Source organism: Brassica oleracea, chromosome C7, assembly GCF_000695525.1.
Source record: "Brassica oleracea var. oleracea cultivar TO1000 chromosome C7, BOL, whole genome shotgun sequence".
Lineage (NCBI taxonomy): Eukaryota > Viridiplantae > Streptophyta > Magnoliopsida > Brassicales > Brassicaceae > Brassica > Brassica oleracea.
In genome coordinates, this window is record NC_027754.1 from 30,698,693 (window position 1) to 30,711,076 (window position 12,384).

Consider the following 12,384-nt stretch of genomic DNA (forward strand, 5'->3'; position numbering starts at 1 on the left):
TTGGTTGTTCATGGTGGTTGTGGTATTGATGACAATGACAATCTTGTAATTACTTGAAGATGATGAGAGTGAGAGAGTAAAGATGTCATTTTCGGAAAAAAAAAGAAAAAAAATTGATAGCATTTTCGTAAATTATATGAACTTGTGGGGTGAATAGGGCAAAACCAATTTTCAAAAAAAAAAGAGGTTAGTTTTGTGTTTGACTTTAAGTTGTATGTCAATTTTGCAAAAAGCCTAAAGTTATTGTCATTCAAAAATTGGTAGAAAAGAGAGAGAAAGTCCTCAACTTCTTATTTTGCATAGCAACAACTACACAATTAGAGAGTTAAACTCTTATTAGTAGACATGAAGCAGCCAATACAACAGCTTTAAACTCTGTTGATACTTCAAAATCAGATATTGTCAGAATTTGATGATTTGGCAATGACCATTTCTTCTCCTTCTTTCATGGGCCGTATCTCAATTCCCTGGAAAATCAAACCACTTTTCCTTTGTCCCTTTACACTATTCCGAATCTCCATAATAGCAAACTCAATCTCATCACCATCATCAACACAACCACCATCGCTAATGTAAAAATTCCCAAGCTTCACTTCACTCCACCCATCTCCTCTCTCCTTGGGCTCCTCCACATGCCCATCAGTCTCCCTCTCTCCTCTAACTCCTGCCCTTGGACGTCGCGTCCTGAACTCGCTATACACCGGTCTGCGCGAAACACACGAGTAACGATAACCACGTCGGCCTGGTTCGAGTAACACAAACGATTTGCTAGATTCTTTCCCAGCAAACCCGACTTGAGCTTCCATGGGCGTGTCTTCGAAACCGACTGATCCACCGCTTGTACTCTTGAACACTAAGTAGACAAAGTAGTGTGTCCCTTTGGACAACATTCCACAACTTATCTTGCCCTGAATCTTGAACCAACACACGTGACGAAGCTCCGCTACTTTCTCAAACCTTGATTCCACAAGTCATATAAAGTATCAGAATAACATCATCTAAACTCCAAAAATCGCACAACTTCAAGAATAGAGAACTTACTTAGATTCAGGATCTGTATTCCATTTCCAATAAAGAGGACGATTAATCCAAAGGATATTTAAATCCATCGCAGATAACATGTAACACTTCTTTCCACTACCTTTCTCCAACCAAAAACTCTGTTGTTGTTTTTTCACCAAATTAAAAAGTTAAACCCAAGAATTAATTTCACATTTATTGAATCGAATCCGATTAAAGGTAACACCTTTTTGCCGTCGTCGATCAGAACGGAATCATCGGCGAGAGACATATACATCTCCTTCTTCGACGAGAAATCCACAGATCGAGGTGGAACAAGAGATGAGTAGTCCTGAGGAAGAAACTTCTCCCAAACCAAATCCGATTCAGCCGCCGATTTAACGGTTTTCGAAACCGAAGCCACGACGCAGGCATCGCGGGGAGAGGTGCGATAAATCACCATCGAGATGCAATCTTCAGGCAATGTATCGAACCGCGCCGGAGCTCCGATGGAAACAATCTCATCGTTCCGGCTACTCGAATCGCCGAGTTCACTTTGCTCCATAGCGTTTTTGGAGTCTGATGCGTTTCGGACACGAAGTGTGGATGCGTCTTTTATATATATACCGTTTGAGATTTGAATATTCCGATAATACCCTTATCAAGCCTAACAGCTTTCCGATAAGGTTTTGGCATGGCCAAATTTGTAGGAATACTGTTCATTTTTTTTCTCATTTCAGAGAGTTGTAAACGAATTACTATCGGAGAAGATTTCATTTCAAAATGAAGCACTGTTACACAGTTTCTTTATTGATATATATGTGTTCATGTGAGAATGATGTACATTAAAATCAAACAATACAAACATCGCAATCCACAAACTTAAAGATCCCAAAACATTACGGTACAAGTACAACCATGGCTGGTTCCGATATTTATTGAGTTTGAAATTATCTGGACTAAGTGTTGGATAATCCACACATATATATATTGTTTAATATGTTTGGGAGTTGAATGATCTATTTTTACATAATAAGTTACTTCAAATTCTGAATACCAAAGCCAATGTTTTGGGGGCTGAATGATCCACACAAAGCTTTTCACTAGCTTACACATGAGACGGAAGTAAACAAAACCGTATTGCATGAAATATAACTTTACATGGTTTGGGATGGCAAACTTTGTAGGAACACTATTCATCTTTTACTTCAAAATAAGCACACTATTACGATACCATACAAGAGTATTTGATAAGAAAGGAGGAACACACACATTTTATGTATTGATTTCTTCATGTGATCAAAATCAAACCATGCACACATTCAATCCAAAAACTTGAAAGTTACGAAAACATTACAATACAACAAAGCGTTTCACGTTGCTTAGACATGAAACTGAACAAAACAAGCATAAACAGGAAACTGCATATAGCTAGTGTTACTGAGTTTTCGCGGGGCGAAATTCAAATCCTTGAATGATCAAACCACGTTTCCAGTAAGGAGACTTGGTCTCAACAACACTAACCGAGATATCATCACAACATGATTCATTGTACAGCCCACCAAGCTCAGCTTCCATCCACCCATCTTCCCTCTCCTTTGGTCTGGTCACATCTCTCCTTTCTCTGTCTCTCCTTCGACCACTAGGCCCAACAAAGTATATCAACTTTTGAGAAGATTCTTGTCCAACCAACCCAACTCCAGCTTCAACCGGGATATCACCCAATCCAGGACATCCGTCCTCTGTCTTGAACACAATGTAAACCGAGTAACGAGTTCCTGGAGATAGGTAACGAGTATGCATCCCAGCACGAATCTCAAACCAACATACATTGAGTAGCTCCGCTATTTTTTCAAACCTACATTGCAACATATTTTCTTCCCCATCATCAGACTAATTATAATCATAATAAGAATGAGTTATTTCAGTCAGCCATAAAGAGAGTAACGTACCTAGATTCAGGAACTGAAACCCATCGCCAATATTGTGGACTACTTCCCCATGTGATCCACACTTCCTTCGAAGATAACATAATACATCTTTTTCCACTTGCTTTCTCTAACCAGAAGCTCTATCATATTTTAAAAAAAAAACTTCAGAAAAAAACTACACCAACTCCATGGTCCAATCGCACTCTTGTTCACATAATTCTCTAACATAAATCAATGATTCTATTTCACTAATTACTCTAGAATATCTCTGAAATCAGATTGAATCACACATACTTGTTATATAATTACATATAGTTAAAATTCGATGATTCTATGCAGTCTAAGATCATTACTCTCAAACAGTCAAACCCTATAATGAATAAATAGACATACTATCTGATTATATATACCTTTTTGCCTTCTTCGATTAAAACAGGATCATCGCAGAGAGCGAAATAGAGTTCCTTCTTGGACGAGAAAGCTCTCGATCGTGGGATCAACGAGGAATATTCCGGCGGAAGAAACTTCTCCCACACGATATCTGACTTAACCGCCGATTCAAACGTTTTAGAAACCGAAGCGGCGACGCAAGCATCACGTGGACTTGTGAAGGAGATTATTTTGGAGATGCAATCCTCCGGCAAGAAATCGAACGGTGACGGCTCCGTCATGATGATATCTTCGACTCTAGATTCAACGCCTTGGTTTTGTCCCATCGTTGCCTGCATCATCGTTTTGGAAGATTTGTTGAGAAAAAAAGATGGAGATGCCAAGGCTTTATTATGTTTTGATAAAAGACTCGTGACTGTTTCAAAAGTCACCTCTGCTGTTATGGAATTGAAAATGACATCGTGTAAAGTCGTCCCGCAAGTATTTACGGAACTACCCTCTTTTGGACCTGTACGTGCCGCGTGCCTCCCCCTCTTCACGCTGCATGTTTTTACTTGGATTTACAAAACGAAGCCAATTTTCTCTTGGCGATCGATATTCTTTTATAATTTTATTAAGAATAAATATGATTTGTAATATATTTCTGTTTTCTATATATTCTATATTAAAATTCTATGTAACAACTTGATACCATTGTTCAACCATCCATTTTAATCCCCTGTATATTAATCGAGAAACATTACAATTTCTTTTCGTACGTAGTCACGTGTCATCACTAGAATTATTGTTAAAATCATTAGAAAAATAGGTTGGTCATTCTAATTATATAATAAGTTTTTTTATTAAACTAACCATAAATTCATTATTAATGTTCTTTATTGTTTCTTTAAATAAAAGTTACGGCGTTGCCTAATATGGCTAAAGTATATATGACAATTAATTATTTTGAATAATAAAGATTTGATAAAAATTAGTGTAACTTCTATCATATTTGGTTAATTTTAAACTACTAAAATAAATTAAACAACCACATTAACCATATAATAAGAATTTTTTTCTTCTGTATATGGTATATTTTGAATTTTAAAAAAATCACTATAAATTACTAAAATTGTTAAAAATCTCACATTCAAATTTTGTGATCCATGGTTTAAATTTTTTGTAATGACAAGATACAAATGCTTACAAAATCATATAAGTCAAAAGTCTAATTTAATTAATTATTAATATACTATATACTATATAAAATACATAAATATTTTATTTTTCAAATTTACTTTGAAATTTTTTTTTGATATAATCTTTGAACAAACATTCACAACTTAATTTTTTAAAAATGATAAATTACTAAAACTATTGATTCCACAATGAAAATTTTGTTATCAGTAATTTAAATTTTTGATATAAAATATACAAATGATCAAAAAACTATATGAACAGAGAACATTATTTAATATACATTAATATTAAAAATACACTATATATTAATATCATTTAAATTTAATTATACATCTTATCAAATAAAAAAAAGATTAATAAAATTTATTTATATGTTTGCACCAATTTAATTGTATATGTAATAGTTAAAGATTTTTAAATTATTTAATATATATTTATTATTTCATAATATGTAAAAACATATAATACATAAATATAATTTATATATATAATGTTTATCCCGCGCAAGACGGGTCTTAACTTAGTATTTTCATATTCGTTAACCATGTTGAGTTGTTTATACTAGATTTTGATCTGTATTCAATTTTAACACGTAAGATTAAAAAAAAATTAATAGTAGTTATAGCTTTTCTATACAATTATAAAATTGATTTATTCGATTATAAATAATAAATTGAAAATTAATTTAATATAATTTTAAAATAAAATAAAATAGGATAACCTTTTTATACTGCGTGGAGGTTATTGGTTGGTGTATTTTAATAGATTTGAAAATCTAAACTAAATCTAGTGTTATTGGTTCTATGATTTTAAAATCTGTATTGAAATCAAGTGTTATTGGTTTAAGATTTATAAATTCTAATATAAATCAATTGTTATTCAATCATACAGATTTATTAATAGATTTGACTTTATAATGGATTTGAATGGATTTGTATATATTTCTTTATTAAAAATACAAAGACTCAAATCTGAGGAAAAACCTCCGATTTGTAACTACTAATCCGAGAAAATTTAAAAATCTATATATTTTACTAAGATTTGTAAATACTATATGAATTTCTAAATCAATCAATAATACCTACTGCATGTTTCACATTATTTTTAGTATCGCGAGAACTATCATATAGCATCAGATGTCCACCAAAATATGATCTCGCTTTAAATTTCGCCGAATTGAAAATTGTAAACCTATTCCTCCCCAAATCGATTTTTCAAAATTTGATAACCCATAAACCATGATTTAAACTGGTTTGCTGTTTACCAAACAATTTTACTAGCTAAACCAAACATTTTGAATGTGAGATCAAGGCAACCAGAATGTGAGATCAGGGCTTATCTTAGCAGAAATGTCCTTGAATGTGAGATCAAGGCAACCATCTTCTCCATGCCATTAAATAAGAGCTCTGGTACCGATGGTTATTCGGTGGAGTTTATCAGGGCGTCGTGGGATACTGTGGGCAGTGATGTGGTAGCAGCTGTCTCTGAATTCTTCAGGAATGGGAGACTGCTCAAGGACCTGAACACAACCGCCATTGTGTTGATACCGAAAAAAACCAGAAGCTTGTTCTCTAGGGGACTACAGGCCAATCAGCTGTTGCAATGTTGTCTATAAGATTATCTCTAAGATAATTGCAAATAGACTGAAACCTATCATGCAGAAATGTGTAAGCCCAAACCAGACAGCCTTCTTCAAAGGAAGAAGCTTAGGTGAGAATGTCTTACTAGTATCGGAGCTGATCAGAGACTATAATAAGCGATCTTGATTGAAGAGTGGCATGCTAAAAGTGGATATAAGGAAGGCTTTTGATACTGTTTGTTGGGAATTTGTCATCAAGATTTAGAAGCTCAAGACTTGCCTCAGATGTTTTTTACTTGGATTCGAGTGGGTATCCCATCTCCAAGGTTGTCAGTGGCCATAAATGGTGAGTTAGCGGATTTCTTTGAAGGGAAGAAGGGCTTGAGGCAAGAAGACTCCATCTCTCCTTATTTATTCATTATGGTTATAGAAGTCCTCTCTAAACTGTTGGAAAGAGCTGCGACAAATAACACATTCCGCCTACACCCACTATGCTCAACTCCCCGCCTTACTCATATGCTCTTAGCTGATGATCTACTAATATTTTCTGATGGTTCTCAGTCATCAATTAATGGTGTTAAAATGGTCATGGCTTCTTTCAAGACTTGGTCGGGTTTGGATATGAATAATGAGAAGTCTGAGATTTTTTTTAGTGGTTACCTTGATATTCAAGCTGCAGTAATGGCTGATTTATCTAGTTTTAAGAGAGGTCATTTCCCACTCGGTACTTAGGGCTGCCGTTGGATCCCCGGAAGATTAATATGGCCACTCTTCAACTGTTCTTGGAGAGAATCACCTCTAAACTACACTCTTGGACAGTCAAGTGTCTCTCCTTTGCTGGTAAGGTTAAGCTTATTTACTCGGTAATATATAGCATGGTCAAATTCTGGAGTTTTGTTTTTGTTCTACCAAAGAGTTTCTACGCAAAGGTTGTCTCTCTTTGTGCATCTCCATCTGCTGGGGCTCGCGTTTCTTGGTCATATATATGCATGCCGAAGAAGGAGGGAGGGTTGGGCCTAAGGAAACTTGAGGACTTTGATTTGATTTTCAGACTGAAGAGACTTTGAAATTTTTTCTCTAACTCTGGTTCACTATGGTTGCATGGTTATCTCATAATCGGTTTCAAGACAAGAACTACTGGATTGTTCAAGACTCTCAGCACTTCTCTACTACCATACGAGGCATGCTGCAGCTCAAGCCCCTCCTCTCCCAATTTCTAAGATGCAATGTGGGTGATGGTAAACATGCCTCCTTCTGGTATGACTTTTGGATAGATCTCGGTCCATTATTCCTGATGCTTGGCTCCTCGGTATCTCGCCAGCTACAGGTTCCCCTCTCTGCTTCAGTTTCGGATGCAGTTGTGAATGGTGACTGGTTCTTTCCTCCTGCTCCCTCAGAAGATGCAGTTACCCTCCAAATTGTTATGTCCACAACCAGGGTGCCAACTCCTTCGTCCGGCCCTGATGTGTATCTGTGGAGAGGTCAAACCGGTGGGTTTGTCTCAGACTTCTCCTCTCATGTGAAGTGGAACAGGTTGCGTGCAACTGCTCCTATGGTTCCTTGGTATGAAGTGGTGTGGTTCAAGGAGGAAATCCCTCGTTGTTCTTTTGTTACTTGGCTCGCTATGCTGGCTAGATTGCCAACAAGGGATCGTTTGCTTTTGTGGGGTCTTAAGGTACTGGGTTCTTGTGTTTTATGTGATGATGGCACTGAGTCTCATGATCATCTTTTCTTCAACTGCCCTTTTGCGGTTGGGATTTGGTCTAAGCATTGTGGTCGCTTCATTATCTCATCTCCTATTATTCTGCATGCGGTGGTTCTCTGGTGTTCTCAATACCAGGGCCTTTATTCCGTTCAGACTAAGGTCATCTTCAAGTTGCTCCTGCAGGTCATTGTGTGCAGCTTGTAGCGTGAACGTAACTCGCGCATCTTCAGAAGTGTCTCTCTTATTCCTCTGCCTTTCTTCAAGTCAGTAGATCGTTCTCTGCGTGACAGGCTTCTTTCCATTCCCCGAGATCCTTCTCAAGCTCACTCGTTGCTTCAGCTTTATTTTTGGTTCGTCGATCCTTATAGTTAATTCATGTTGTAAGATCATTCTCTCCTTTTCTTATTTTAGTTGCTCCTTGTATTAAGCTGCTATGCAATATTGTAAAAACTCAAAAATGGTATGAATTTTAACATTTGCACCCAAAAAAAAAACTATCAATCAAACAGTTCCGTCTTCCGACCCGTTCACATCTTCTTCTTCACCCGACGAGCGTGAGACTCACTTCTTGCTTTTCCACCATCACCGACTTTGATATCTCTTTGAGAGGAAAATTTTGAAGGTTTGAGGTAACTTTTGGTCCAAGATCGACGATGTTTAGTTGGAGGTTTCTTGTGATTTTACAAGAAAATTTGAAGATGGGCTTTTTGTAGATTTTTGTTAACAGGTCGTGTGATGCTATTCTTTGCTAAGTTTAGCTTTTTATGATGGTGTATAATTTATGTCATTGAATTCTGATATATCTTAGAGTTGCGGGTCAAGTGTTTCTAATTTCATCTGAATTTTGACTGCTTGAGAATATATCGAAAGTGCTCCCTGATCTGGGAAAAAAAAACTGGTGGAGCAAGAGTGCCATCATCTCTCGCTCGTCGGGGAGATGAAGACATAAACGGATCAGGTTTGATTTTTTTTGGTTAAGAATGTTTGGTTTATTTGGTTAAAATCGTTTGGTAAACAGTAAACCAGTTTAAACCATGATTTATGGGTCATTAAATTTTGAAATATCAATTCGGAGATAAATATGTTCATAGTTCTCAATTCGGAGAGATTTAGAACAAAGTCATAGTTTGGTGGACTGATGTTATCACATTCAACCCCCTAAATAATAACCATATTAGAACTAACAAATATAAAATCAACAAAACTATCAGTACAATTTTTACTCATGTGTGATAGATTAACTTCAAAAGTAATGACAAAACCATCTCTTGCAGCTAACATCACACACTTCTTCTTCCCACTCCGTTTCTTTAGCCAAAACTCTTTGATTTTGCGGAAGAAAACAAAAAGAACCTCAAACCAACACCAATATTGAATAGATGCATGGATTTGAACTTCACAATACCAAAATACTCTAAATAGTCTCAGTAGTTTTTAAATCAGATAAAATCAAATCCTACTTCCCGTAATTCTCAAGCATAACACGAATATGATAAATTTAAAGGCGAGTGACAGATCATTATGCTTAAATCTTATAAACAAAGTGCAAAACCGAAGGTTGAGACTTGAGATAGACATGTCTGGCATCAACGCCGCGTTTTGGCCCTACCGTTGAGCTGGAAACTTCTTTGCCTTTTTGTGTGAACGCCTTGTTTTGTTCCATAGTTGTCTCTATCTATATGATTTTTCTTATTCTGTAAGGTTGAGACTTTAAAGAATTCGTAGTCTCTGCCGATGGGGAAAAACAAAAAGAAAGATTCGTCTCGAGTCGCCCATACACATTTAAGGAAATACTCATCATCTATATAATAATTTGACCAAAAACAACATATGGTACTATGACAAAATTCAGAAACACTGCAAATTCGCCATCCACAGAAACACTCATTAACTACAAAAACGTTTTTAAATTAGATATATTAGACAGACGCATACCAAAGCACAACCGGTTAAAACCGGTTTTACATATACCAACTAAACAAGGATACCTCTATCAATTGGATTGTACCTCTTCACTCAATGGCATAACCAATACCAATATAGATGAATACTCCGGGCATTATTTTCTTTACTGGATATTTGCAGGACGGATTTCAATTCCTTGAATGATCAACCCGCGCTTCCAGCCTAGCTCCCTAGTCTCCAAAGCACTCATCTCAATCTCATGACCATCCATCATATCTCCTCCAGTGAAGAATTCACCAAGCTCTACCTCCATCCAACCATCTTCCCTCTCCTGTGGGTAGATCCATCCCATCTCTCCCTCCTCATCATCATCATCCATTTCAAAGCATATGGTTCTTGTAGAAGCTTCATGACCCACCACTCCAACCCCAGCTTCTATAGCCACATCATCAAAGCCGTAACAGCGATCCGCTTTCTTGAACACAAGGTAAGCCGAGTAACGAGTTCTTGGAGATAGGACGCGAGTATTCACCCGGCCTCGAATCTCAAACCAACACACATTAAGAAGCTCTGCAACTCTTTTAAACCTTGTAAACACACACCAAGTTTTTTTAAAAAATCAATCATAGTTTATTAAAAATAGGATTAACAAAGAGAGTAGCTACCTAGCTTCAGGAATTGTAATCCATTCCCAATACTGTGGAGTGTCTCCCCATATGATTGAGATGTTCATCGCAGATAACATGATACACCTCTTCCCACTTGCTTTCTCTAACCAAAAGCTCTTTTTATTTCAAGAACAAAACAGAATCGTTCATTAGCATCACAGATCTATGATTCTCAAACCCTAAGAACTTGTTTATACCTTTGTACCATCGTCGATGAGAACAGGCTCGTCGCATAACGCGAAGTACACCTCTTTCTTGGACGACAAATCCCGTGATCGAGGAACTAGAGATTCATACTCAGGCGGAAGAAACTTCTCCCACACCACATCTGAGTTGGCCGCAGATTCAAAGGCTTTCGATACCGCAGCTGCTACGCAGGCCTCGCGTGGACTTGTGAATGAGACTATCTTGGAGATGCAATCCTCCGGGAAGGAATCGAACGGAGACGAATCCGAACCGATCTTTCCTCGGCCTTCGCCGCTAGATTCAACGCCGTGATTTTTCGCCATCACCTTCTGCTTTTGGAAAGTTTCAGACAATAGATTCTTTTATAAAGTGGTGTCTGACACCGAGAAGTCATCCGCACATATTTACAATACTACCCTTCTTTGCTTACTCGGGGAGGTTTCGTCAATCGTAGTCGTAACCAACAAGGTGAGGAGGGATCATAAGATAATTTTTTTTTATTTTTTAACGGAGAGATAAAAAATGTATTAACCCAGATTTTGATTTTCAAAAAACAATACTCCTTACTTCTTTTTGTATGATGTTTTAAAAGATATTATTTTTCTATTCATATGATGTTTTAATTTTTTTATGTAAAATACTGATTAAAATATTAAAAGTTAATAAACAATTTTTTATTTTATTTGTTCAGAATATTAATGATTGATTTTTTTTCTTTTTTTTTATAATCAAGTGATTTTAATAAAAGTATTTTTTTACTAATTCGTGTGTTTATACTAAAACATTATAAATATTCTGAACAAAAAAATAGAGGGAGTATTTTTATCTCAACTGAATAATGAATAGTAAATGTCTTGAATTTTTTTAACTATAAACTAGGTCCGGGTCCGCGTTACGTACGGATTATGTGTTGGAAATGTATTTATTTCTTTTGCAAAAAAAAAAGATAATAATGTTTGTTTGATTGATACGAAGAGTCCATAGACAATTATATGGGAAAACATTAAATCTATTATTATAAAAAAAATGTTTGTGACTCTCCTGTGAGGCCACGTGGAAACTATCTAAGTATAGAGGCGACGCGTGTCTCTCCACGATCCGCACCGTATCATTAATTCGCGAGACAATGTGTTTTTGGGCTTATTTCGTTACCTTTCTTACGCTGTGTTTATGGGCTTTACGCGACAGATAGAGATTAGGGTTCGTCTCTCTTCTATGTTCGGCCGCGACTTCTGATCTTCGCATGTTTCTCTGTAACGCTTTCAAGTTGTTTCTTCATCGTGTTTAATCTCTTATTAATCCAAGCACCCATGATCTAGCCTTGAATGCGATCTCTCCTCGGCGAGGCGGTCTAACTAAGAGTATAAATAGATAAGCATTCCTCCTCTCAAAACCATCTTCTCTAAAACCAAAAAAAGTTACAGAGAGATTTAGGCAACAATTTAATTGATGTTCTTTCTGTTTTGTGTTATAAATATGTATTCACAGAAAGCCGTGATTTTTTTGTTGTATATCCAGCAGAGACAGACACAAAACTTGCCAACAAGGTCTTGATTGCCAAAAAGGAAAGCATAGAGGAAGGAGCTGAACGCTTTCGTAGAGATCTTTTGCACAACTTATCCAACCATTTAGTTTCTGTAAGGAAAGCTTATTGTTTACTCATCGATTCATCAATTGAAGAACATATTGTTTCCTCTGTCTTTTCCTGCTGCGAAGGTTTTTGTTTTTGGTATCTACATTTTAACTTACAAAATCACTTTTTTTTTGTCTTTTAGCAGGCCCAGAAGAAGCACAAGTATGATGGTGTGGAACCGTAGAGGCCATAAAAGAAATGATGAGGAA

General features: G+C 36.4%; 4 protein-coding genes across 4 annotated transcripts in view; 1 reads left to right on the top strand and 3 right to left on the bottom strand.

Annotated features, from left to right (window-relative positions):
- LOC106303784 (F-box protein PP2-B1-like) overlaps positions 1–1,582 on the bottom strand; it is a 4,611-nt gene extending 3,029 nt beyond the window's left edge. Inside the window, exons 1-3 of the mRNA XM_013740102.1 lie at positions 1,247–1,582; positions 1,042–1,160; positions 241–957 (exon numbers count right to left, since the gene is read on the bottom strand). Coding sequence (XP_013595556.1) covers positions 393–957; positions 1,042–1,160; positions 1,247–1,564 — 1,002 coding nt within the window. The 5' untranslated portion in view covers positions 1,565–1,582 and the 3' untranslated portion in view covers positions 241–392. The remainder of the gene's footprint in view (positions 1–240; positions 958–1,041; positions 1,161–1,246) is intronic.
- A 663-nt stretch (positions 1,583–2,245) lies between these two features.
- On the bottom strand, positions 2,246–3,714 carry LOC106304382 (F-box protein At2g02240-like). The gene is made up of 3 exons (XM_013740793.1): positions 3,341–3,714; positions 2,952–3,070; positions 2,246–2,857 (listed from the first exon to the last, which is right to left on the bottom strand). The coding sequence occupies exons 1-3, from the start codon at positions 3,659–3,661 to the stop codon at positions 2,437–2,439; spliced, it is 861 nt and encodes a 286-aa protein (XP_013596247.1). The 5' UTR covers positions 3,662–3,714; the 3' UTR covers positions 2,246–2,436.
- A 3,547-nt stretch (positions 3,715–7,261) lies between these two features.
- LOC106303075 lies at positions 7,262–7,987 on the top strand. Its single transcript, XM_013739439.1, has one exon. It carries the CDS (start codon positions 7,262–7,264, stop codon positions 7,985–7,987), a length of 726 nt encoding a protein of 241 aa, XP_013594893.1.
- A 1,577-nt stretch (positions 7,988–9,564) lies between these two features.
- On the bottom strand, positions 9,565–10,866 carry LOC106301687 (F-box protein PP2-B10-like). The gene is made up of 3 exons (XM_013738136.1): positions 10,554–10,866; positions 10,354–10,472; positions 9,565–10,275 (listed from the first exon to the last, which is right to left on the bottom strand). Exons 1-3 carry the CDS (start codon positions 10,863–10,865, stop codon positions 9,852–9,854), a joined length of 855 nt encoding a protein of 284 aa, XP_013593590.1. The 5' UTR covers position 10,866; the 3' UTR covers positions 9,565–9,851.
- Between the last annotated feature and the right edge of the window lie 1,518 nt (positions 10,867–12,384).

What these genes read in the sequence shown, in the direction of transcription:
- LOC106304382 (XM_013740793.1), bottom strand. Translation starts at nt 3,661, where the DNA reads ATGATGCAGGCAACGATGGGACAAAACCAAGGCGTTGAATCTAGAGTC. An exon ending in TAATCGAAGAAGGCAAAAAG is followed by an intron (nt 3,071 to 3,340) that starts GTATATATAATC and finishes AAAATATGATAG; the next exon opens with AGCTTCTGGTTAGAGAAAGC. An exon ending in GTTTCAGTTCCTGAATCTAG is followed by an intron (nt 2,858 to 2,951) that starts GTACGTTACTCT and finishes GTTGCAATGTAG; the next exon opens with GTTTGAAAAAATAGCGGAGC.
- LOC106303075 (XM_013739439.1), top strand. Translation starts at nt 7,262, where the DNA reads ATGCTGCAGCTCAAGCCCCTCCTCTCCCAATTTCTAAGATGCAATGTG.
- LOC106301687 (XM_013738136.1), bottom strand. Translation starts at nt 10,865, where the DNA reads ATGGCGAAAAATCACGGCGTTGAATCTAGCGGCGAAGGCCGAGGAAAG. An exon ending in TCATCGACGATGGTACAAAG is followed by an intron (nt 10,473 to 10,553) that starts GTATAAACAAGT and finishes TGAAATAAAAAG; the next exon opens with AGCTTTTGGTTAGAGAAAGC. An exon ending in ATTACAATTCCTGAAGCTAG is followed by an intron (nt 10,276 to 10,353) that starts GTAGCTACTCTC and finishes TGTGTTTACAAG; the next exon opens with GTTTAAAAGAGTTGCAGAGC.